This window comes from Cherax quadricarinatus, chromosome 30 (assembly GCF_038502225.1).
Source record: "Cherax quadricarinatus isolate ZL_2023a chromosome 30, ASM3850222v1, whole genome shotgun sequence".
Taxonomy (NCBI): Eukaryota; Metazoa; Arthropoda; class Malacostraca; order Decapoda; family Parastacidae; genus Cherax; species Cherax quadricarinatus.
In genome coordinates this window covers 3,348,946-3,376,445 of record NC_091321.1, presented here as the reverse complement: position 1 = coordinate 3,376,445, position 27,500 = coordinate 3,348,946, and the positions used below count along the sequence as shown (strand labels likewise).

General features: G+C 46.4%; 1 protein-coding gene across 1 annotated transcript in view; it reads left to right on the top strand.

The window, feature by feature from the left end:
• Positions 1-10,432: 10,432 nt before the first annotated feature.
• LOC128692481 (uncharacterized) overlaps positions 10,433-27,500 on the top strand; it is a 382,774-nt gene continuing 365,706 nt past the window's right edge. The window contains exon 1 of the mRNA XM_070089840.1: positions 10,433-13,357. Within this exon, the coding sequence (XP_069945941.1) occupies positions 13,303-13,357 (55 nt within the window). The 5' untranslated portion in view covers positions 10,433-13,302. The remainder of the gene's footprint in view (positions 13,358-27,500) is intronic.

The window sequence follows — 27,500 nt, the reverse complement described above, 5'->3', positions numbered from 1 at the left end:
ACTGAGGGACTGCAAGACTGAAAGACTGCAAGACTGAGCGACTGCAAGACTGAGAGACTGCAAGACTGGGAGACTGCAAGACTGAGGGACTGCAAGACTGAGAGACTGCAAGACTGAGAGACTGCAAGACTGAGAGACTGCAAGACTGAGAGACTGCAAGACTGAGAGACTGCAAGACTGAGAGACTGCAAGACTGAGAGACTGCAAGACTGAGAGACTGCAAGACTGAGAGACTGCAAGACTGAGAGACTGCAAGACTGAGAGACTGCAAGACTGAGGAACTGCAAGACTGAGGAACTGCAAGACTGAGGAACTGCAAGACTGAGAGACTGCAAGACTGAGGAACTGCAAGACTGAGGGACTGCAAGACTGAGGGGCTGCAAGACTGAGGGACTGCAAGACTGAGGAACTGCAAGACTGAGGAACTGCAAGACTGAGAGACTGCAAGACTGAGGAACTGCAAGACTGAGGAACTGCAAGACTGAGGGACTGCAAGACTGAGAGACTGCAAGACTGAGAGACTGCAAGACTGGGGAACTGCAAGACTGAGGAACTGCAAGACTGAGGAACTGCAAGACTGAGAGACTGCAAGACTGAGGAACTGCAAGACAGAGGAACTGCAAGACTGAGGGGCTGCAAGACTGAGGGACTGCAAGACTGAGGAACTGCAAGACTGAGGAACTGCAAGACTGAGAGACTGCAAGACTGAGGAACTGCAAGACTGAGGAACTGCAAGACTGAGAGACTGCAAGACTGAGAGACTGCAAGACTGAGGAACTGCAAGACTGAGGAACTGCAAGACTGAGGAACTGCAAGACTGAGAGACTGCAAGACTGAGGAACTGCAAGATTGAGAGACTGCAAGACTGAGGAACTGCAAGACTAAGAGACTGCAAGACTGAGGGACTGCAAGACTGAGGGACTGCAAGACTGAGGAACTGCAAGACTGAGGAACTGCAAGACTGAGGGACTGCAAGACTGAGGAACTGCAAGACTGAGGAACTGCAAGACTGAGGAACTGCAAGACTGAGGAACTGCAAGACTGAGGAACTGCAAGACTGAGGGACTGCAAGACTGAGGAACTGCAATACTGAGGAACTGCAAGACTGAGGAACTGCAAGACTGAGGGACTGCAAGACTGAGGAACTGCAAGACTGAGGAACTGCAATACTGAGGAACTGCAAGACTGAGGGGCTGCAAGACTGAGAGACTGCAAGACTGAGAGACTGCAAGACTGAGGAACTGCAAGACTGAAGAACTGCAAGACTGAGGAACTGCAAGACTGAGGAACTGCAAGACTGAGAGACTGCAAGACTGAGAGACTGCAAGACTGAGGAACTGCAAGACTGAGGAACTGCAAGACTGAGGAACTGCAAGACTGAGGGACTGCAAGACTGAGAGACTGCAAGACTGAGGGACTGCAAGACTGAGGAACTGCAAGACTGAGGAACTGCAAGACTGAGGGACTGCAAGACTGAGAGACTGCAAGACTGAGGAACTGCAAGACTGAGGAACTGCAAGACTGAGGGACTGCAAGACTGAGAGACTGCAAGACTGAGGAACTGCAAGACTGAGAGACTGCAAGACTGAGAGACTGCAAGACTGAGGAACTGCAAGACTGAGAGACTGCAAGACTGAGGAACTGCAAGACTGAGGAACTGCAAGACTGAGGAACTGTAAGACTGAGGAACTGCATGACTGAGGGACTGCAAGACTGAGAGACTGCAAGACTGAGGAACTGCAAGACTGAGGGACTGCAAGACTGAGGAACTGCAAGACTGAGGAACTGCAAGACTGACGGACTGCAAGACTGAGAGACTGCAAGACTGAGGAACTGCAAGACTGAGGAACTGCAAGACTGAGGGACTGCAAGACTGAGGGACTGCAAGACTGAGAGACTGTAAGACTGAGGGACTGCAAGACTGAGGAACTGCAAGACTGGGGGACTGCAAGACTGAGGAACTGCAAGACTGAGGGGCTGCAAGACTGAGGAACTGCAAGACTGAGGAACTGCAAGACTGAGGAACTGCAAGACTGAGGGACTGCAAGACTGAGGGGCTGCAAGACTGAGGGGCTGCAAGACTGAGGAACTGCAAGACTGAGGAACTGCAAGACTGAGGGACTGCAAGACTGAGGGGCTGCAAGACTGAGGAACTGCAAGACTGAGGAACTGCAAGACTGAGGAACTGCAAGACTGAGGGACTGCAAGACTGAGGGACTGCAAGACTGAGAGACTGTAAGACTGAGGGACTGCAAGACTGAGGAACTGCAAGACTGAGGGACTGCAAGACTGAGAGACTGTAAGACTGAGGGACTGCAAGACTGAGGGACTGCAAGACTGAGGGACTGCCAGACTGAGGGACTGCAAGACTGAGAGACTGTAAGACTGAGAGACTGTAAGACTGAGGGACTGCAAGACTGAGGAACTGCAAGACTGGGGGACTGCAGGACTGAGGGACTGTAAGACTGAGGGACTGCAAGACTGAGGGACTGCAAGACTGAGGGACTGCCAGACTGAGGGACTGCAAGACTGAGAGACTGTAAGACTGAGAGACTGCAAGACTGAGAGACTGCAAGACTGAGGAACTGCAAGACTGGGGGACTGCAGGACTGAGGGACTGCAAGACTGAGGGACTGCAAGAATGAGAGACTGTAAGAATGTGGGACGTCAAGACTGAGAGACTGCAAGACTGAGAGACTGCAAGACTGAGAGACTGCAAGACTGAGGGACTGCAAGACTGAGGGACTGCAAGACTGAGAGACTGCAAGACTGAGGGACTGCAAAATTAAGGGACTGCAAGATTGAGGGACTTCAAGACTGAGAGACTGCAAGACTGAAGCGCTAATTACATCTTCCTCTAATGTCTCGTGTTTCAATACCTTCAATAGCCTTTGTAATGAACTGATAAAGTCAATGGTTGTAGTAACGTCTTGCAATATACACCTAGGTGTTGCATACCAGGAGTAACGTCTTGCAATATACACCCAGGTGTTGCATACCAGGAGTAACGTCTTGCAATATACACCCAGGTGTTGCATACCGGGAGTAACGTCTTGCAATATACACCCAGGTGTTGCATACCAGGAGTAACGTCTTGCAATATACACCCAGGTGTTGCATACCAGGAGTAACGTCTTGCAATATACACCTAGGTGTTGCATACCAGGAGTAACGTCTTGCAATATACACCCAGGTGTTGCATACCGGGAGTAACGTCTTGCAATATACACCCAGGTGTTGCATACCGGGAGTAACGTCTTGCAATATACACCCAGGTGTTGCATACCGGGAGTAACGTCTTGCAATATACACCCAGGTGTTGCATACCAGGAGTAACGTCTTGCAATATACACCCAGATGTTGCATACCGGGAGTAACGTCTTGCAATATACACCCAGGTGTTGCATACCGGGAGTAACGTCTTGCAATATACACCCAGGTGTTGCATACCGGGAGTAACGTCTTGCAATATACACCCAGGTGTTGCATACCAGGAGTAACGTCTTGCAATATACACCCAGGTGTTGCATACCAGGAGTAACGTCTTGCAATGTACACCCAGGTGTTGCATACCAGGAGTAACGTCTTGCAATATACACCCAGGTGTTGCATACCAGGAGTAACGTCTTGCAATGTACACCCAGGTGTTGCATACCAGGAGTAACGTCTTGCAATATACACCCAGGTGTTGCATACCAGGAGTAACGTCTTGCAATGTACACCCAGGTGTTGCATACCATGAGTAACGTCTTGCAATATGCACCCAGGTGTTGCATACCGGGAGTAACGTCTTGCAATATACACCCAGGTGTTGCATACCGGGAGTAACGTCTTGCAATATACACCCAGGTGTTGCATACCGGTAATTCCTCACTTTGTCGTCATTATATACCAGTACTGGAATTGTAAGACTTTCATTGTTATTTGTGATAATTCTTGGCAAACACAGTAAAGTCAGAGGCGTCGTGACGCGCACAACAAGAGGATCACATCGTCTTCCCAGCACAGTCGTGGAAACCATATCTGAAGTCCACCACCTTTTTGAAGAGAAAAACATTGGAATCAAAATCTGTGTCCATTAGTCTGAATAGGTTTCGAGTGTCAATCCACTGGATATATTTCAGTTTATAATCTTTATCATGTTGCTAAGGTATCATTATTACAACTGTATCATTAGTTTTATTAATTCAAAGGCATAAATTTCTATAGTGATTTATTTACTTTCAGTAAAGACGTTATGGTATTGAACATAAATATTAAAATAACGATCTTTTCAAAAATTCGTTATGAGTTTAAATCTTTTTTCTTTCATTTGAAGACGTCATTAATAAATAGTGACACTGTGAAGGGGAGTCCATATTATTTGTTTCAGACTTGTTGTACTGCTCTATGGTCAAGACTGGCACACTGTTTTTATCCAGAAATTAGGCTCTGGTGGCCTGGTGGTTAACGCTCTGGCTTCACACGGTGAGGGCCTGGGTTCGATTCCCAGCCAGAGTAGAAACATTGGACGTGTTTCTTTCCACCTGTTGTCTATGTTCCCCATCAGTAAAATGGGTACTTGGGTGTTAGTGGACTGGTGTGGGTCGCATCCTGGGACACTGACCCGCGGCCCGGTCACAGACCGGGCCGCGGGGGCGTTGACCCCCGGAACTCACTCCAGGTAAACATATTTTTTACAGCACATTAGCTGTCTTCCCTGAATCCCTTCACGAATGTATAAATGTTACTTTGCACACACTCCAACAGCACATCAAATTATAAAAACCACTAGCCTTCACTCACTCCTAACATCCTTACACAAGCCTATTGGATGTCCAAGCCCCTCGCACTCAAAATCTCTCTTGCTCCCTCTTTCCATCCCTTCCTGGGATGACCCCCTACGCCCACTATCCTGGATTTATATACCCACGTAGCCTATTTTTCTTCGTCCTCTGAACCACCACAACAAGTCCCTCTCTGAATAATACTGTCGACAACCCACACCTGATCTCCAAGCTCCAAATTCAGTACATAATATTCATAATATGCCCTCAAACACGACATCTCCACTGCCTCCAGCCTCCTCCTCCTCCTCGCTGCAGCATTTTAAGGGGCACGTCAGTTTCCCTGTCTTCTAATGACATGTTAGTTTAGGAGACAGGGAAACTCACGTGCCTCTTAAAACCCTTTCTTCACACTCATGGTACTGCTATACTCTGGTACACTCCTCTTCTTGCCTCCACGGATAATCTTCTTTGTCTCCACAGATCCCTCAATGAACCGCCCACCTTCTTTCAGCTCAACTTCCAAATAACTAAATTGACTTACTTTCTCTTTACGTCCTCCCTCTTGTCTGAGAGAGTGTAGGTTCATGGCTTTCAGTGTTTTCTGTAGTATAGAGGTAAGAACTTAGTCACATAATCTAAGTATGGCTTTACTAAGGGTGTGTAGAGCTGTAGAAAAACCTTTAGACTTTTGTTTAGGCATTGCTGTCTTGGCTTCAGATTTCCGCTTACCATACAGAATAAATACGTTTAATACCTTCACTGGAGCAATACACAAATAAACCCGAACATAGGAGACTGAAACTTATCATGATACTTCGTTCCGACTTGGACCATTAACTTAGACTTTGACTTCCAAGTTGCAAGTCTTCCTCACTTTCTCTATAATCAATCTCTTCATCATATGTTTTATAAGTGTGAGTTATTTTCATTCCCAGGTATTAGGACTTTGGATTTTTCCACACTGAACGCGTCTGCCACTCTAACCTTATCTTGCTCGATATTATATTTTCCAAATCAAACAATAGCTTGCTCAAATCTGATATTACCTTGTCTGAAACACAGACGACGAGAGATTAGTCTGTACATTATACAGGAAAGTAAGTAACGAAGGCGACCTCTCAGAGCGTACACAACAATGTCTCGCGTTAATTAACACTACTACACATGATGGAGCAGCCACCTGACACATCGTCATCTTCCTAAGTTAATGTCACATCTTCTTTTGGTTTTTCTTATATTTCTGAGACTTTTCCCTTAAATTAAATATGTTCTTTTGAATAAACTGATAGTGTTTTTTTTAGCAAAGAGGTGTTTTAGTCTATTATTCATCTATTTAGGTTCATTTTTGTTTAATTTGATTCTGTGCTCGTCTTATATGCGTGTACAAAGCTTGGAAAATGGCATTTTGGCGGCCATTTCCACCCTTTGTTGGATCTCATGATAATCTCTTGTCAGGTTTGTACAGTGTGTGTTAGCTACGTAGGTGAGACATTGTTACAAAAAGCGACGTCTGTTAAGCGAAGATATCTCTAGAGAATACTAGAAGGTCAACTTGTTGATCCCCCTCTAGTATCTAGTTTGTTTCTGGTTTTGTAACAGTTTGTCAGAGTGTATTCTACTCTAGTTATCCCGTAAATTGTGTTGCTTCTCAACAGCGCTTTTTGGTTTGCAACTGAATGAATTCAAACCAACTAGATAAAACATGAGATCTTTAATAACAAAAGTGTCCAGGTGGTAATTATGGTTAATGTAGCTTGAATAATTAAGGAGATAATCTACACAATTCTTGGAGTATAACTTAGTATACTTATATATCATAGTTATTCTGTACACATAATTATATGGTGCTATGGGCACATTTGATAAGATATTGTACTACTCTTTATATGTACGTCTGGTACGTTGTCATGATGAGATGTACTCATAAGTGTACTCATAAGTGGTCGGTAAGTGCTCGGGGTGACTCCTCTTGGAATGTGACTCACAAAAAGTCCCTAAATAAGCTAACTTCTGAACCATCGTGGCAATCAAACAACTTACTTGAACAATGTGATGACCCATTCGTCAAACAACAATAATGCTCGAAGCAACAATGAAGAGCACAGCACCTGACAAGGAATCAATGAGACCAAAGCAACCTTTAAACCCTAACTGTGGACCTGCAGATCCTCTAGAATTGGAATACTGAAACTGAGTTCAGCAATTCCAATTTTTCGACTACGACAGTGTGTAGATGCCAGAACAAATGTAGGTCAAGAGTTGAACTCGGGACCAGAGATATAGAGTGTTTCACGGCCCACATCCTCTGAAAAGTGTCCAACCAGAGAGCACAATGAGAGGTGTAGTTGTTACATCCTACATACATACAGAAACTAATATTATAAGTCAAATATTAATATTAATATTAATCAAATATTAATGTGACATTTTATTGTGGCAACGTTTCGCTCTCCAGGAGCTTTGTCAAGCCGTTATTGTCGGTATTTCTACCAACATATATACATGATATTTTTGTTCTAAGTATTAACGAAAAACATCAGCAACAAAATATGAGATGAAAAAACAAAATATACATTAACCATGGCGCCCTTTATTCTGAGGTTGCTACTGACCTTTACTCTTGTAGCACAAAAATCAGGGATCGTGATTTGTGATTACTTACTCCAAACTTTTAATTACCTAAAGAACATTTATCAGAGATTTGTTGTGTGTCGAGATAAAGTCAAGTAAGTTATTTCTCTCTAACAAGTTCAGTCTGAAACTATCGATAAAAAAAAAATACTTCTGGAGGAAGTCTAGGAAGTGGCTAGAATCTATATTTCCAGTCAAACTGCATCAGTCAACTTAGCTAAGGATGAAATATTCCATTAAATTGTCATCTTCGCATCTAGATGCCTTAGCTATTTCGTCCGAGGGAAGTTTACCGTGGTCTCCATCCTGTATCAGGATCCTGATGATCACACTTAAGATCAGAGTTTCTCGACCTTCCATAACGTGCAGCGACACAGCGTCACTCTTCCACCCTCCCACCTTTATGTATTTTCTGATGCAGAACTTTAAATTTTCCCTCCAACACACACAGCAACTCCGACCCCGTGTGGAATAATTTATTGTCCTGTATGTGAAATTCAGCAGCCATGTACCTACTTAGTAATTGCAAAAATAGAGATATAATTTCTGCACATGCGATTAGTCTTAGTTGTTCTTCTGTTTTGCTTTTTTGTTCTGCTGTTTATAAAGTGATCAGGAGATTTTTCGACTTGTCTCTCAGTCTCTCTTTGTAGAGACTTTCTTTGTTTTCATTGGTAACTCTTGCGTGCAGTTCTATTATTTTTTGAACGTTTTCCGGAACGATTTTGACTGTTGTTGATTCTTCCACAACTTGTGTAGCAACCTGTACCTCTGTCTACCATTGTCTGTCAATGTGTGGGTGCGAGCTTTCAAGAGTGTGTTGTGAGTGTCCAAGAGTGTGTTGTGACCCTCTATCAGCGTGTGTTGTGACCCCTCAAAGAGAGTGTTGTGACCATCAGAGTGTGTTGTGATTCTCAAGGAGTGTGTGTTGTGTCCCTCCTTCAGTGTTGTGACCCTCCATCAGAGTGTGTTGTGACCCTCCATCAGAGTGTGTTGTGATCTCTCAATTGAGGAAAATGTGTTGTGACACTCCACCAGAGTGCGTTGTGATACTCCATCAGAGTGTGTTGTGATACTCCATCAGAGTGTGTTGTGATACTCCATCAGAGTGTGTTGTGATACTCCATCAGAGTGTGTTGTGATACTCCATCAGAGTGTGTTGTGATACTCCATCAAAGTGTGTTGTGATACTCCATCAGAGTGTGTTGTGATACTCCATCAGAGTGTGTTGTGATACTCCATCAGAGTGTGTTGTGATACTCCATCAGAGTGTGTTGTGATACTCCATCAGAGTGTGTTGTGATACTCCATCAGAGTGTGTTGTGATACTCCATCAGAGTGTGTTGTGATACTCCATCAGAGTGTGTTGTGATACTCCATCAGAGTGTGTTGTGATACTCCATCAGAGTGTGTTGTGATACTCCATCAGAGTGTGTTGTGATACTCCATCAAAGTGTGTTGTGATACTCCATCAGAGTGTGTTGTGATACTCCATCAGAGTGTGTTGTGATACTCCATCAGAGTGTGTTGTGATACTCCATCAGAGTGTGTTGTGATACTCCATCAGAGTGTGTTGTGATACTCCATCAGAGTGTGTTGTGATACTCCATCAGAGTGTGTTGTGATACTCCATCAGAGTGTGTTGTGATACTCCATCAGAGTGTGTTGTGATACTACATCAGAGTGTGTTGTGATACTCCATCAAAGTGTGTTGTGATACTCCATCAGAGTGTGTTGTGACACTCCATCAGAGTGTGTTGTGACACTCCATCAGAGTGTGTTGTGATACTCCATCAGAGTGTGTTGTGATACTCCATCAGAGTGTGTTGTGATACTCCATCAGAGTGTGTTGTGATACTCCATCAAAGTGTGTTGTGATACTCCATCAGAGTGTGTTGTGACACTCCATCAGAGTGTGTTGTGATACTCCATCAGAGTGTGTTGTGATACTCCATCAGAGTGTGTTGTGATACTCCATCAGAGTGTGTTGTGATACTCCATCAAAGTGTGTTGTGATACTCCATCAGAGTGTGTTGTGATACTCCATCAGAGTGTGTTGTGACACTCCATCAGAGTGTGTTGTGATACTCCATCAGAGTGTGTTGTGATACTCCATCAAAGTGTGTTGTGATACTCCATCAGAGTGTGTTGTGATACTCCATCAAAGTGTGTTGTGATACTCCATCAGAGTGTGTTGTGATACTCCATCAGATTGTGTTGTGATACTCCATCAAAGTGTGTTGTGATACTCCATCAAAGTGTGTTGTGATACTCCATCAGAGTGTGTTGTGATACTCCATCAGAGTGTGTTGTGATACTCCATCAGAGTGTGTTGTGATACTCCATCAGAGTGTGTTGTGATACTCCATCAGAGTGTGTTGTGATACTCCATCAGAGTGTGTTGTGATACTCCATCAGAGTGTGTTGTGACACTCCATCAGAATGTAAGTCAGTATTCACTTTTTTGAGTGTGTGGGTCGTGGTGTGGGGGTCAGTACGGGCCCTGGTGTGGGGGGTCAGTACGGGCCCTGGTGTGGGGGTCAGTACGGACCCTGGTGTGGGGGGGTCAGTACGGACCCTGGCGTGGGGGGACAGTACGGGCCCTGGTGTGGGGGGTCAGTACGAGCCCTGGTCTGGGGAGCAGTACGGGCCCTGGTATTGGGGGGTCAGTACGAGCCCTGGTGTGGGGGGTCAGTGTGGACCCTAGTGTGGGGGGTCAGTACGGGCCCTGGCGTGGGGGGGACAGTACGGACCCTGGTGTGGGGGGTCAGTACGGACCCTGGCGTGGGGGGGACAGTACGGACCCTGGTGTGGGGGGTCAGTACGGACCCTGGCGTGGGGGGGACAGTACGGACCCTGGTGTGGGGGGTCAGTACGGACCCTGGCGTGGGGGGGGACAGTACGGACCCTGGCGTGGGGGGGTCAGTACGGACCCTGGCGTGGGGAGGACAGTACGGACCCTGGCGTGGGGGGGACAGTACGGACCCTGGTGTGGGGGGTCAGTACGGGCCCTGGTGTGAACCCACACACACACACAGTAGCGCCTTAGCTGCCGTGGTGGCAGCGTGTCCTCAGTGTTCCAGCTCCAACCCAACACAACCTACCAACCTCACACCAGTGTTCGCTACACCAACATCTTTCTCAACCTCCTGCACTAATTTCCACCTTCGCTAATCCCCCACCGTCTCGTATTGCAATAAAAATTAAAAAAAAAAGAACATCAGATAAAATTAAACTCTAAATTACGAAAGGGAAGCTGAGAAGAGCGAGAAATTAGCGCTCTAATAGACGTGGAAACGACAATATACGTCAAAGTGACGTGTTGTGTTTTGGCAGGTGAGGTGACGATTGAGAGAGCGTTGGAAACAACACGTTTTCTATAGTGTTATCGGTGAGTGGTAAGCCAGCTGAAGGTCACGGTCAGATAACCAAGAGTTCCAGTAGCGGGTCATCGTAAGGCTAAGACCCACGTCTGGAAACACTTGTCCTGTTTCCTGACAAATCTTACCTAACCTTTCAAGTGCGAGGGTTCACAGTGGTGGTGTGAGCCTTCACGTTCGCTCGTATTGAACCTTTGGTGTTGAAACAGAACCCTCGGTGAGAAATAAGAACGTAGATCCCCGTACTGTTAATATTTTTTTTTGCTCTGTTCTCAGATAGAACCCTCCCGTCTCGCATAGAAACCTCTGGTCTCAGATAGAACCCTCCTGTCTCGCATGGAAACCTCTGGTCTCAGATAGAACCCTCCTGTCTCGCATGGAAACCTCTGGTCTCAGATAGAACCCTCCTGTCTCGCATAGAAACCTCTGGTCTCAGATAGAACCCTCCTGTCTCGCATGGAAACCTCTGGTCTCAGATAAGAGCAATTTAATCTCACAAAGAACTCTCTGGTCTCAAGTAGAACCCTCTTGTCTGACTCTGAAACGCTGAAACCTTTCCTCTGAGTGTCGTCTGGTCATGAGTACAGTTCAACTAGAGTTCAAATTTCAAAAAACAATCTTTGGTGTCAAATAGAGTCTTTGGTTTCAAGTAGAGCCTTCGATTTCAAACAGAGCCTTTGGTTTCAGAGCTTTTGGTTTCAATTAGAGCATTTGGTTTCAAACAGAGCCTCTGTTTCAAATAGAGCCTTTGGTTTCAAAGAGAGTGTTTGGTTTTAATTAGAACCTTTGGTTTCAAATAGAGCCTTTGGTTTCAAATAGAGCCTTTGGTTTCAAATAGAGCCTTTGGTTTCAAATACTGCCTTTGGTTTCAAATAGAGCCTTTTGTTTTAGAGCCTCTGGTTTCAAATAGAACCTCTGCTTTCAAATAGAGCCTCTGGTTTCAATTAGAGCCTTTGGTTTCAATTAAAGCCTTTGGTTTCAATTAAAACCTTGGTTTCAATTAAAGCCTTTTGCTTCAAATAGATTCTATAGTTTCAAATAAAACCCCTGGTTTCAAATAGAGCCTCTGGTCTCACATTGATCCTGCTGGTCTCAAACTGAACCCACAGGTCTCACACAGAACCACGGCCTTTAATACAAATTCACTCTCAAATAGAACTCGGTGTTCAAATAGAACCTCTCGCTTCAAAAAAACAAAAAAAAAAACCTCCTCAAAGAGAGCCCTAACTTCAAAAAGAACCCCCAGCTTCTAATAGAACCCAGACCACATATAATACCCTGATCCACACAGAACTTCCTGGTCTGAAATGAAACTCAGATTAGACTGAAACCTTAGTAGAACCCTTGATTTCAGACACGTCTCCTGGCTTTAACTGAACCCCCCAGTCTAAAATAATTTCAGTAGAACCCTTGATTTCTCCCAATAGAACCATTATTTCACCTAATAGAACCCATGATTTCACCCAATAGAACCCCTAGTCTCGCAAACAGACTAATTTCCACTAAACCTGTAAAGTTCAGAAACACGAAAGGTTCTAAACTGAGGCGGATGACTAAAAGAAACTTTAGAACCTTACACCACTAACAGAATAAAACCTTTAATTGTAAATAGAACCCAAGTTCGCAAATAAAACTCCAAAATACCAAACAGTACTGAAGGTTTTTAAAATAAAACCCTTGGTCAGGAAAAGGCCATCTGGTATTCTGGTCACGTAAGAAAAAAGAACCCCAGGAAGCGGAGTGATTCTCGTGAAGGAAATAGAACCTTAAACCTCGATTGGATTCACGGTTCTTAAACAGAGCCTTACTTATCAATCGTAACATAAGTTCTCAAATACATTCTTTAGTTCTCGAAGATACCACCATAAGGGGTTCAAATGAAAGTAAAGAAAACCACCAGATAGAACTCAGAATCTCAAAACGCCCCAGGTCTCAAAATAGAACCCTAGGCCTAGAGTAAATCGACAGAAGCTTAGAACTCTTGCAGATCCTAGGGTTTAAGTTATGGAACGTCTAGCACTACAAAGAACTTGGCGTGATTAGAGAACCTTCGAGTGAAGGAGAGAAGCAACACGAACGAGTGAATCAACCAAGAGAGTGCAGGAGACAGGCAACGAGAGTGCAGGAGACAGGCAACGAGAGTGCAGGAGACAGGCAACGAGAGTGCAGGAGACAGGCAACGAGAGTGCAGGAGACAGGCAACGAGAGTGCAGGAGACAGGCAACGAGAGTGCAGGAGACAGGCAACGAGAGTGCAGGAGACAGGCAACGAGAGTGCAGGAGATAGGCAACGAGAGTGCAGGAGACAGGCAACGAGAGTGCAGGAGATAGGCAACGAGAGTGCAGGAGACAGGCAACGAGAGTGCAGGAGACAGGCAACGAGAGTGCAGGAGACAGGCAACGAGAGTGCAGGAGACAGGCAACGAGAGTGCAGGAGACAGGCAACGAGAGAGAGTGAAGGCAACAAGCAACATGTGTGTCCTGCAAGAGTGAATCAACAAGAGAGTGCAGGTAACAAGCAACATGTGCGTCCTGCGCATATATTTGCTGGTGTTGGCACTTGCACTGCCTTCATTTGGTAAGTGTTTATCCTTTATTAGTTAACATTTGTCAGTTATATATGTTTGCTAATTGTTTTTTTTTTAGTGTTGGTGGATGTGGCGTGTGGTAGATGGAAGGAAGGGAGGTAAAGAGGTAGGGAGACAGGGAGGCAGGCAGGCAGGGAGGTAGGAAGGTAGGTAGATAGGTAGGGAGAGAGGGAAACAGGCAGGTAGGAGGTAGGTAGAAAGGGAGACAGGCAGGTAGGGATGTAGGTAGGAAGGACGTCAGGCAGGTAGGGAGGTAGGTAGGTAGGAAAGGAGACAGGGAGGTAGGTCAATTTCTCTTTCCCTCTTCCAATCATCCACTGTTATTTAGGTGGATCCAAATGGCTTATACTGCTGAAAACTGTGAGAAGATAGGTTATAGAACAATATTATATCAGGTCAGCTTTTCGCTGTGTATCAAGCTCGGCTTGATGAGACAGGCAGGTAGGTAGGAAGGAAAACAGGCAGGTAGGTAGGAAGGAAAACAGGCAGGTAGGTAGGAAGGAAAACAGGCAGGTAGGTAGGAAGGAAAACAGGCAGGTAGGTAGGAAGGAAAACAGGCAGGTAGGTAGGAAGGAAAACAGGCAGGTAGGTAGGAAGGAAAACAGGCAGGTAGGTAGAAAGGGAGACAGGCAGGTAGGTAGGAAGGAAGACAGGCAGGTAGGTAGGAAGCAAGACAGGCAGGTAGGTAGGAAGGAAGACAGGCAGGTAGGTAGGAAGGAAGACAGGCAGGTAGGTAGGAAGGAAGACAGGCAGGTAGGTAGAAAGGGAGACAGGCAGGTAGGTAGGAAGGAAGACAGGCAGGTAGGTAGGAAGGAAGACAGGCAGGTAGGTAGGAAGGAAGACAGGCAGGTAGGTAGGAAGGAAGACAGGCAGGTAGGTAGAAAGGGAGACAGGCAGGTAGGTAGGAAGGAAGACAGGCAGGTAGGTAGAAAGGGAGACATGCAGGTAGGTAGGAAGGAAGACAGACAGGTAGGTAGGAAGCAAGACAGGCAGGTAGGTAGGAAGGAAGACAGGCAGGTAGGTAGGAAGGAAGACAGGCAGGTAGGTAGGAAGGAAGACAGGCAGGTAGGTAGGAAGGAAGACAGGCAGGTAGGTAGGAAGGGAGACAGGCAGGTAGGTAGGAAGGAAGACAGGCAGGTAGGTAGGAAGGAAGACAGGCAGGTAGGTAGGAAGGGAGACAGGCAGGTAGGTAGGAAGGAAGACAGACAGGTAGGTAGGAAGGAAGACAGGCAGGTAGGTAGAAAGGGAGACAGGCAGGTAAGGAGGTAGGAAGGGAGGTAGGGATATCCTCCAGTGTTTGGATAAACCTCGTTGTATATACTCCAACTCTAAGGAAAAAGTATATACTACATAGTATTTTATTATTTACGCATGATTAACTGATGTCAGGACAGATGTTTCTTTAATCACTCTCGCAAGTGTCCCTCTTATTAGCACGGTTAACCCAGGAGTGAGAGTATTTCAGCACTATCTGTGTAACAACGCTGGTGCTCTATCTCCAGCTGGTAACCTTGAGACTGTTCTCTGAGTTTCAATGTTGACTTCATGACCAGGGTGAGTGAGGACATCTCGTGTACTCTACATCCTCTCCTGGTAGCTCTACCTCACGCTCTCTGTTATTTATTTATTAAAGATTCGCCAGTATTCTCCCGGCCCGGGCCTTTTCCAAGTGGTGGCCCGGCCTTGGCTCCCTCTTTAGGGAGTGTCTGAGACCTAAGTCTCCCATGGGAGGAGGCACAAGTACCTCCTCATCTTTGGGACCAACTGTCCCCAGGCCTAGCCACAAGCTAGGCCTCTCTGGTCTGCCATCCCCGCCCCAAGGGGACTAATGAGAATGACAGTTTTGTGAGCTGTAAGCTCGGGCTCAGGCACCTAACCTACCCTAGAAAGGTTAGGCATGGTATCGATGTCACGCTCTGTGATCCTGTTTAGTGATGTCCTTTTGTACTGCTGTTGTCATTTTTGTTCTAGTGTCACCAACACTGACTTTATTATTTTTCTTTATAATAACATGCTTCTCATTCTTGTATTTTTTTCATCATAGCGGAATAAACTCACTCTCTGATTTTTTAAAATAATATACATGTACAGCAAGCATGATAATGGATATTAATCCTTTGTTTAATCCTCCTTGATCCCCAAGTTGTGACTTTCCACTCGCAGCTTATTGCGTATTACGAGTGCACTTATAATGGGAATGTTATAGTATGCCCTGTTATCTCTTGATAATGTCCGCCAAGTGCTCGTTTTCTAACAGGAACTCAGATACATTATATATATACGTATATATATATATATATATATATATATATATATATATATATATATATATATTTATATATATATATATATATATATATATATATATATATATATATATATATATATATATATATATATATATATATATATATATATATATATATATATATATGTCGTGCCGAATAGGCAGAACTTGCGATCTTGGCTTAAATAGCAACGTTCATCTTGCCATATAGGACAAGCGAAAATTTGTGTATGCAATAATTTCGCGAAAATCATGCTGAACATAACTAAAAAAATATATTTCACTTTGTTTGTTTAGTATTAAATCACTGTAAACAAATCTAAAATATATTTAGTTGGATTAGGCTAAAATAAATTGCACTTGTTATAATAAGGTTAGGTAAGTTTTCTAAGATGCTTTTAGTGCAAAATTATAATTTTTTGCATTAACGTTAATGAAAAAAGTCTATCTTTAAAACTCAAGGTTCTTCCCGGAGCTGTTTGAATATTTTCTTCTCCTACCACCCGCTTTATACTATATTCTATGTGAAAGTTATTCATGGAGAGAATACATTGACAAAAAATACAAACATGAATACATTGGTATACATTATATCAAAGATTATTAATCGCCTCCAGCTCCTCCGAAGCCAGACGCGAGCCCAGTATGCAGCAAGCATTTCCTCTCTGGATGGTCACACTGAGGCGGCGGAACATGAAAGTGGCTGCCCTTGGGTCCCAGGTGGTGTCGATGAGTCTGGAACCCAGTTCTTTAAGGAAACGAGTGGCATGTTTTCCCCATGATCCCAAGGTCTCTGATCCCACTGGGACAAATTGATATCGTAGGCTTATGTCTCTGTACTTGCCGGTCTTGTACTCCTCCCTGTGATCATCAGCTCCTGCCTGTCGCCCGACACTGTAATGGATGTAGGCTAGCTAAGAGCTTGCCATTCTTCCAAGGATAGATGGTGATCTCGTTAGGGTAGTTTGCTGGTTGTGAGTATACTTGGCTGCTAGTGATCGGGGCTCTCTTTCGGATGGGCATCCAGCTGTAGCAAGGGTTCTCTTCAAGATGTCGTTGACTTCATTGTGTCTTGCGTGCCAACTTTTGGTTTTGGAGCAGTTAAGACCATGTAGACCATATTGGTCTACACGTATATTCCATGTGAATTGGGGCAGGGAGGCGGAGAGCCATTGTAATACGGAAAGTCTTAGGGTTGAGGTGTATTCCCATTGCCGAAATGGTAACTACTTGGAAGTCCCTAGAGTGATGTGCACAAACAGCTTGGAGACAGACATTCTCCCTGTCTGATGCTGCCTCCGTAAGCATGTTGGCAAGTACCTTTTCAGCGATGGAACCGTCCCAACTTGACTGTTTGTAGGCCAGGATTTGGTGCTGTCGCAGTGAGAGTATCCTATTCAGTGAAAGCACTGGCGTAGCTAGGATCTTGTATTCCTGCATATATACAAATATATATATATATATATATATATATATATATATATATATATATATATATATATATATATATATATATATATATATATATATATATATATAAAACCTTAAGTTTTAAAGGGGGTGGACGGGTAAGCCAACAGAAGGCCTCGGTCAGATGACCAAAACTTCCAGCTGTGGGTCATCATATGACTAAGATCCGCGTCAGGAAACACTTGTTCTTTTTCCTGACAAACCTAATATATACATAATGAATATAAAGTTATTATATTCCGCCAAAGAACCTTCCGTGATAACAATCACGTGTTAACAATTACGTTTCTTTGTCGGTGGTGAGTGTGTCCGCCTCACTTAACATTGTTAAGCGTGTTGATGTAAGAATAACCCAGGGTAAGCATAGTCACCGCCGGGTTACAGTCGTACTTAACTCTACTTTAAGAATAACCCAGGGTAAGCATAGTCACCGCCGGGTTACAGTCGTACTTAACTCTACTTTAAGAATAACCCAGGGTAAGCATAGTCACCCCCGGGTTACAGTCGTGCTTAACTCTACTTTAAGAATAACCCAGGGTAAGCATAGTCACCGCCGGGTTACAGTCGTGCTTAACTCTACTTTAAGAATAACCCAGGGTAAGCATAGTCACCGCCGGGTTACAGTCGTACTTAACTCTACTTTAAGAATAACCCAGGGTAAGCATAGTCACCGCCGGGTTACAGTCGTACTTAACTCTACTTTAAGAATAACCCAGGGTAAGCATAGTCACCGCCGGGTTACAGTCGTGCTTAACTCTACTTTCCTTATATACGTTGCACTTTTTTTTTTAAGTGGAGTGTTTCAGGCAAGCAAAACTGCCTCTAAATCATAGATGTTTTCCTAAATTTAAGCATCAGTGTTAAATTGTTGATAGTTAAGTACGTATATGTAAAAATAACATGTTGAGTACTGTGGTAGACAGGCTGACCCATGCTAGGTTAGTAGACAGGCTGACCCATGCTAGGTTAGTAGACAGGCTGACCCATGCTAGGTTAGTAGACAGGCTGACCCATGCTAGGTTGGTAGACAGGCTGACCCATGCTAGGTTAGTAGACAGGCTGACCCATGCTAGGTTAGTAGACAGGCTGACCCATGCTAGGTTAGTAGACAGGCTGACCCATGCTAGGTTAGTAGACAGGCTGACCCATGCTAGGTTGATAGACAGGCTGACCCATGCTAGGTTAGTAGACAGGCTGACCCATGCTAGGTTAGTAGACAGGCTGACCCATGCTAGGTTAGTAGACAGGCTGACCCATGCTAGGTTGATAGACAGGCTGACCCATGATGGTTAGTAGACAGGCTGACCCATGCTAGGTTAGTAGACAGGCTGACCCATGCTAGGTTGGTACACAGGCTGACCCATGCTAGGTTGGTAGACAGGCTGACCCATGCTAGGTTGGTAGACAGGCTGACCCATGCTAGGTTAGTAGACAGGCTGACCCATGCTAGGTTGGTAGACAGGCTGACCCATGCTAGGTTGATAGACAGGCTGACCCATGCTAGGTTGGGAGACAGGCTGATCCATGCTAGGTTGGTAGACAGGCTGACCCATGCTAGGTTGATAGACAGGCTGACCCATGCTAGGTTGGAAGACAGGCTGACCCATGCTAGGTTGGTAGACAGGCTGACCCATGCTAGGTTGATAGACAGGCTGACCCATGCTAGGTTAGTAGACAGGCTGACCCATGCTAGGTTAGTAGACAGGCTGACCCATGCTAGGTTGGTAGACAGGCTGACCCATGCTAGGTTAGTAGACAGGCTGACCCATGCTAGGTTGGTAGACAGACTGACCCATGCTAGGTTGTAAGACAGGCTGACCCATGCTAGGTTAGTAGACAGGCTGACCCATGCTAGGTTGGTAGACAGGCTGACCCATGCTAGGTTAGTAGACAGGCTGACCCATGCTAGGTTGGTAGACAGGCTGACCCATGCTAGGTTGATAGACAGGCTGACCCATGCTAGGTTAGTAGACAGGCTGACCCATGCTAGGTTGGTAGACAGGCTGACCCATGCTAGGTTGGAAGACAGGCTGACCCATGCTAGGTTGGTAGACAGGCTGATCCATGCTAGGTTGGTAGACAGGCTGATCCATGCTAGGTTGGTAGACAGGCTGACCCATGCTAGGTTGGTAGACAGGCTGACCCATGCTAGGTTAGTAGACAGGCTGACCCATGCTAGGTTAGTAGACAGGCTGACCCATGCTAGGTTGGTAGACAGGCTGACCCATGCTAGGTTGGTAGACAGGCTGACCCATGCTAGGTTAGTAGACAGGCTGACCCATGCTAGGTTGGTAGAATGGCTGACCCATGCTAGGTTGATAGACAGGCTGACCCATGCTAGGTTAGTAGACAGGCTGACCCATGCTAGGTTAGTAGACAGGCTGACCCATGCTAGGTTGGTAGACAGGCTGACCCATGCTAGGTTGATAGACAGGCTGACCCATGCTAGGTTTGTAGACAGGCTGACCCATGCTAGGTTGGTAGACAGGCTGACCCATGCTAGGTTGATAGACAGGCTGACCCATGCTAGGTTAGTAGACAGGCTGACCCATGCTAGGTTAGTAGACAGGCTGACCCATGCTAGGTTGGTAGACAGGCTGACCTATGCTAGGTTGATAGACAGGCTGACCCATGCTAGGTTAGTAGACAGGCTGACCCATGCTAGGTTAGTAGACAGGCTGACCCATGCTAGGTTGGTAGACAGGCTGACCCATGCTAGGTTGATAGACAGGCTGACCCATGCTAGGTTGGTAGACAGGCTGACCCATGCTAGGTTGGTAGACAGGCTGACCCATGCTAGGTTGGTAGACAGGCTGACCCATGCTAGGTTGGTAGACAGGCTGACCCATGCTAGGTTAGTAGACAGCCTGACCCATGCTAGGTTGGTAGACAGGCTGACCCATGCTAGGTTGGTAGACAGGCTGACCCATGCTAGTTTAGTAGACAGGCTGACCCATGCTAGGTTAGTATAGACAGGCTGACCCATGCTAGGTTAGTAGACAGGCTGACCCATGCTAGGTTAGTAGAGAGGCTGACCCATGCTAGGTTAGTAGACAGGCTGACCCATGCTAGGTTAGTAGACAGGCTGACCCGTGCTAGGTTAGTAGACAGACTGACCCATGCTAGGTTAGTAGACAGGCTGACCCATGCTAGGTTAGTAGACAGACTGACCCATGCTAGGTTAGTAGACAGACTGACCCATGCTAGGTTAGTAGACAGGCTGACCCATGCTAGGTTAGTAGACAGGCTGACCCATGCTAGGTTAGTAGACAGGCTGACCCATGCTAGGTTAGTAGACAGACTGACCCATGCTAGGTTAGTAGACAGACTGACCCATGCTAGGTTAGTAGACAGACTGACCCATGCTAGGTTAGTAGACAGGCTGACCCATGCTAGGTTAGTAGACAGACTGACCCATGCTAAGTGAGTAGACAGACTGACCCATGCTAGGTTAGTAGACAGGTTGACCCATGCTAAGTGAGTAGACAGACTGACCCATGCTAAGTGAGTAGACAGACTGACCCATGCTAAGTGAGTAGACAGACTGACCCATGCTAAGTGAGTAGACAGACTGACCCATGCTAAGTGAGTAGACAGACTGACCCATGCTAAGTGAGTAGATAGACTGACCCATGCTAAGTGAGTAGACAGACTGACCCATGCTAAGTGAGTAGACAGACTGACCCATGCTAGGCCAGTCTGTCTACTTACCCAACATTTTTCACTTACATAGCTATTAATATTATATATATATATATATATATATATATATATATATATATATATATATATATATATATATATATATATATATATATATATATATATATATATATATATATATATATATATATATATATATATATATATATATATATATATATGCGCTTAGAATTTGCAAGAACAGGCGAAATATTCACAAACACTGATCTTTGGCCGAAAGAGACTCGAACCTACGAACCTTGGAACAAGGTACGCAGTGCTTTGCTGACCGTACCACTCTGAACCAATACCTTGGCGCCCAGCTCACGCTACACGTTTTGATCCAAGGCAGCCAGCTTCCAGGCAGGTGGCCAACAGCTTGTCATCTCATCCCCTGCATGCATCGACCAACTAGATGAGAAGCTGTGAGCCACCTGCCTGGAAGTTGGCTGCAGAGGATCAAAACGTCTAGCGTGAGCTGGGCGCCAAGGTATTGGTCCAGTGTGGTGAGGATGGTAAAGCACTGCGTACCTTGTTCCAAGGTTCGTAGGTTCGAGTCTCCTTATCAGGCGGTGAAAATGTAAGTTGTAGCCATAGTGACAGTGTAGTTGATAGGCTTCAAACCTCATGCACCAACCAACCTGATCATGGGAATGAATTCTCTTAACTCGGGCTATAATTTGCCATTAAGAGGTAATGAATATCTTCACAGGAAGACTTACCTAAGATATAGGTATAAGATAGCTAATTTAACCCTAACTTAACCTAACCCTACCTCCTAACCTAACCCTGCCTCCTAACCTAACCCTGCCTCCTAACCTAACCCTGCCTCCTAACCTAACCCTGCCTCCTAACCCAACCCTGCCTCCTAACCTAACCCTGCCTCCTAACCTAACCCTGCCTCCTAACCTAACCCTGCCTCCTAACCTAACCCTGCCTCCTAACCTAACCCTGCCTCCTAACCTAACCCTGCCTCCTAACCTAACCCTACCTCCTAACCCAACCCTGCCTCCTAACCTAACCCTGCCTCCTAACCTAACCCTGCCTCCTAACCTAACCCTGCCTCCTAACCTAACCCTGCCTCCTAACCTAACCCTGCCTCCTAACCTAACCCTGCCTCCTAAACTAACCCTGCCTCCTAACCTAACCCTACCTCCTAACCTTACCCTACCTCCTAACCCAACCCTAACTTAACCCAGTCATTATCCATGGAGTATCTTCACCGGAATATAACTCAAGGAGCGAGCCAGTATAAGTAAGCTAACCTTTAACACTGTAATATATCTGTTTTAGTCACATTCACCGCTGGCGGAGCAAGCCCGTTACTGGTGTGAGTTATGTGAGGAAGGGAAGGTTGGAGGAAGGGAAGGTAGGAGGAAGGAAAGGTAGGAGGAAGGGAGGGTAGGAGGGAGGGAAGGTAGGAGGAAGGGAGGGTAGGAGGAAGGGAAGGTAGAAGGAAGGGTAGGTAGGAGGAAGGGAAGGTAGGAGGAAGGGAGGGTAGGAGGAAGGGAAGGTAGGAGGAAGGGAGGGTAGGAGGAAGGGAGGGTAGGAGGAAGGGAGGGTAGGAGGAAGGGAAGGAAGGAGGAAGGGAAGGTAGGAGGGAGGGAAGGTAGGAGGAAGGGAGGGTAGGAGGAAGGGAAGGTAGAAGGAAGGGTAGGTAGAAGGAAGGGAAGGTAGGAGGAAGGGAGGGTAGGAGGAAGGGAAGGTAGGAGGAAGGGAGGGTAGGAGGAAGGGAGGGTAGGAGGAAGGGAAGGAAGGAGGAAGGGAAGGTAGGAGGAAGGGTAGGTAGGAGGAAGTGAAGGTAGGAGGAAGGGAAGGTAGGAGGAAGGGAGGGTAGGAGGAAGGGAAGGTAGGAGGAAGGGAGGGTAGGAGGAAGGGAGGGTAGGAGGAAGGGAAGGTAGGAGGAAGGGAAGGTAGGAGGAAGGGTAGGTAGGAGGAAGGGAAGGTAGGAGGAAGGGAAGGTAGGAGGAAGGGAAGGTAGGAGGAAGGGAAGGTAGGAGGAAGGGAAGGTAGGAGGAAGGGAAGGTAGGAGGAAGGGAAGGTAGGAGGAAGGGAGGGTAGGAGGAAGGGAGGGTAGGAGGAAGGGAAGGTAGGAGGAAGGGAAGGTAGGAGGAAGGGTAGGTAGGAGGAAGGGAAGGTAGGAGGAAGGGAAGGTAGGAGGAAGGGAGGGTAGGAGGAAGGGAAGGTAGGAGGAAGGGTAGGTAGGAGGAAGGGAAGGTAGGAGGAAGGGAAGGTAGGAGGAAGGGAGGGTAGGAGGAAGGGAGGGTAGGAGGAAGGGAAGGTAGGAGGAAGGGAAGGTAGGAGGAAGGGTAGGTAGGAGGAAGGGAAGGTAGAAGGAAGGGAAGGTAGGAGGAAGGGAAGGTAGGAGGAAGGGTAGGTAGGAGGAAGGGAAGGTAGGAGGAAGGGAAGGTAGGAGGAAGGGAGGGTAGGAGGAAGGGAGGGTAGGAAGAAGGGAAGGTAGGAGGAAGGGAACGTAGGAGGAAGGGAAGGTAGGAGGAAGGGAAGGTAGGAGGAAGGGAAGGTAGGAGGAAGGGAAGGTAGGAGGAAGGGAAGGTAGGAGGAAGGGACGGGAGGAGGAAGGGAACGTAGGAGGAAGGGAAGGTAGGAGGAAGGGAGGGTAGGAGGAAGGGAAGGTAGGAGGAAGGGAAGGTAGGAGGAAGGGAAGGTAGGAGGAAGGGAGGGCAGGAGGAAGGGAAGGTAGGAGGAAGGGAAGGTAGAAGGAAGGGAGGGTAGGAGGAAGGGAAGGTAGGAGGAAGGGAAGGTAGGAGGAAGGGAAGGTAGGAGGAAGGGAGGGCAGGAGGAAGGGAAGGTAGGAGGAAGGGAAGGTAGGAGGAAGGGAGGGTAGGAGGAAGGGAAGGTAGGAGGAAGGGAAGGTAGGAGGAAGGGAAGGTAGGAGGAAGGGAGGGCAGGAGAAAGGGAAGGTAGGAGGAAGGGAAGGTAGGAGGAAGGGAAGGTAGGAGGAAGGGAGGGTAGGAGGGAGGGAAGGTAGGAGGAAGGGAGGGTAGGAGGAAGGGAAGGTAGAAGGAAGGGAGGGTAGAAGGAAGGGAAGGTAGGTGGAAGGAAGGGTAGATGGAAGGGAAGGTAGGAGGAACGGAGGGTAGGAGAAAGGGAAGGAAGGAGGAAGGAAGGGTAGGAGGAAGGGAATGTAAGAGGAAGGGACGGTAGGAGGAAGGGAGGGTAGGAGGAAGGGAAGGTAGGAGGAAGGGAGGGTAGGAGGAAGGGAAGATAGGAGGAAGGGAGGGTAGGAGGAAGGGAGGGTAGGAGAAAGGGAAGGTAGGAGGAAGGGAGGGTAGGAGGAAGGGAAGGTAGGAGGAAGGGAGGGTAGGAGGAAGGGAGGGTAGGAGGAAGGGAAGGTAGGAGGAAGGGAGGGTAGGAGGAAGGGAAGGTAGGAGGAAGGGAGGGTAGGAGGAAGGGAGGGTAGGAGGAAGGGAAGGTAGGAGGAAGGGAAGGTAGGAGGAAGGGAGGGTAGGAGAAAGGGAAGGCAGGAGGAAGGGAAGGTAGGAGGAAGGGAAGGTAGGAGGAAGGGAAGGTAGGAGGAAGGGAGGGTAGGAGAAAGGGAAGGTAGGAGGAAGGGAGGGTAGAAGGAAGGGAAGGTAGAAATAAGAGAGGATAGAAGGAAGGGAAGGTATGTGGAAGAAAGGGTAGATGGAAGGGAAGGTAGGAGGAAGGGAGGGTAGGAGAAAGGGAAGGTAGGAGGAAGGGAGGGTAGGAGGAAGGGAAGGTAGGAGGAAGGGAGTGTAGGAGGAAGGGAGGGTAGGAGGAAGGGAAGGTAGGAGGGAGGGAGGGTAGGAGGAAGGGAAGGTAGGAGGAAGGGAGGGTAGGAGGAAGGGAAGGTAGGAGGAAGGGAGGGTAGGAGGAAGGGAGGGTAGGAGTAAGGTATGGTAGGAGTAAGGGAGGGTAGGAGGAAGGGAAGGTAGGAGGAAGGGAGGGTAGGAGGAAGGGAAGGTAGGAGGAAGGGAGGGTAGGAGGAAGGGAGGGTAGGAGGAAGAGAAGGTAGGAGGAAGGGAGGGTAGAAGGAAGGGAAGTTAGGAGGAAGGGAGGGTAGGAGGAAGGGAGGGTAGGAGGAAGGGAAGGTAGGAGGAAGGGAGGGTAGGAGGAAGGGAGGGTAGGAGGAAGGGAAGGTAGGAGGAAGGGAGGGTAGGAGGAAGGGAAGATAGGAGGAAGGGAGGGTAGGAGGAAGGGAGGGTAGGAGGAAGGGAAGGTATGAGGAAGGGAGGGTAGGAGGGAGGGAAGGCAGGAGGAAGGGAAGGTAGGAGGAAGGGAAGGTAGGAGGAAGGGAGGGTAGGAGGAAGGGAAGGTAGGAGGAAGGGAGGGTAGGAGGAAGGGAAGGTAGGAGGAAGGGATGGTAGGAGGAAGGGAAGGTAGGAGGAAGGGAAGGTAGGAGGAAGGGAGGGCAGGAGGAAGGGAAGGTAGGAGGAAGGGAAGGTAGGAGGAAGGGAGGGTAGGAGGAAGGGAAGGTAGGAGGAAGGGAAGGTAGGAGGAAGGGAGGGTAGGAGGAAGGGAAGGTAGGAAGAAGGGAGGGTAGGAGGAAGGGAAGGTAGGAGGAAGGGAGGGTAGGAGGAAGGGAAGGTAGGAGGAAGGGATGGTAGGAGGAAGGGAGGGTAGGAGGAAGGGAAGGTAGGAGGAAGGGAAGGTAGGAGGAAGGGAGGGTAGGAGGAAGGGAAGGTAGGAAGAAGGGAGGGTAGGAGGAAGGGAAGGTAGGAGGAAGGGTAGGTAGGAGGAAGGGATGGTAGGAGGAAGGGAGGGTAGGAGGAAGGGTAGGTAGGAGGAAGGGATGGTAGGAGGAAGGGAGGGTAGGAGGAAGGGAAGGTAGGAAGAAGGGAGGGTAGGAGGAAGGGAGGGTAGGAGGAAGGGAAGGTAGGAGGAAGGGAGGGTAGGAGGACCTTCCCACTTAATCTTCACTATGCACATCCTCTCATTCCGAAGGTCAATTATTATTAGTTACAAACTGTAATAATTTTATTGGCTGTAATAAGCCTTGAGTTATTCATGAGGTCGTCTTCCTGCGGTGGAATTAGTGGTGTATGAACGACCTTCACCCGGGTTATAAACATATTTTACAAGTATTACTTCTTAAAGTGACTGAACGACCTTTACCTTGGTTATACAAATATTTTTCACTGTTGTACTACTTATTAACGTGACTGAACGACCTTTAAACGGTATACAAATCTTTTTCTCTGCTGTATTACTTATTAACGTGATTGGACGACCTTTCCCTTGGTTATACAAATATTTTCACTGTTGTACTACTTATTAACGTGACTGAACGACCTTTAAACGGTATACAAATCTTTTTCACTGCTGTATTACTTATTAACGTGATTGGACGACCTTTACCTTGGTTATACAAATATTTTTCACTGTTGTATTACTTATTAACGTAAACGAACGACCTTTATCTTAGCTATACAAATATTTTTCACTGCTGTATTACTTAGTAACGTGATTGGACGACCTTTACGCTGGTTATAAGATTTTTTGTATCACTGGTATCACGTCTTAGCCCCCCCGGAGTGCGCTGTAAAAATTTATGGTTCAATTAACCTTGGAAAAAACACGAGGCACCACATAGTCTTGAACTGTTTACTCTGTTTATGTATGAAGCTGAGACTCTCACTCTCCTGAATTAGGGAATTAAATTATTTATCTTCACAAGGACTTGGGTAAATAAAATATAGCGAGTTGAAGCCGTAGAGTTGAAGCTGAAGATTTAGGAAGACATATGAAAATTAAGATTGTGTTTGCTTATGACACAGTGTTACTCCAGTTTGGTAATAAGATGGATAAATTACGGGATAACTGCTGAGGAAAATAATGGGTTTCTACCTTACTAGACAAGATAACTAATACGTAATCCACTTTGGACGTAAACTGGATAAACAGGGGACAACATCTTGTGGACAATAATTGACTTCTGCTTTACCAGACAGGATAACCAGTGTTAAAACATCGTCCTAAGTAAAGTTTGGTGCTTCTCTTAGGCTCATGACCCGAGGTAAAGCCGCTATCATACTTAAAAATAAAAGTTACAGAATAATTCTTGGTTAAGTCTACTCTGGTTGGATCCTAATTTAATGTTCACAATTTTAAACAGTCTCACCTTATCCAATATTCCATATAATGGCGTTAGTGTTGGTTATATGTTTGATTAAATTTGATTGATTACCTACTTAACGTACGAAGAGGAAATTGATTACAATTCGGGTTAACTGATCAACGATGTTGTTGGTAGGACAGAGTGTTGATTCTGATTAATTACGTAATAATAAAAATGGTTTAGGATTTTATTGCTCTTGAGAAATTTACAAAGGGTCGTTCACCAAACAGTAAACACAACAAGGACATACACCCTGAGAGGTGTATGTTGAGACATATACACCCTGAGAGGTGTATGTTGAGACATATACACCCTGAGAGGTGTATGTTGAGACATATACACCCTGAGAGGTGTATGTTGGGACATATACACCCTGAGAGGTGTATGTTGAGACATATACACCCTGAGAGGTGTATGTTGAGAGATATACACCCTGAGAGGTGTATGTTGAGAGATATACACCCTGAGAGGTGTATGTTGAGACATATACACCCTGAGAGGTGTATGTTGAGAGATATACACCCTGAGAGGTGTATGTTGAGAGATATACACCCTGAGAGGTGTATGTTGAGAC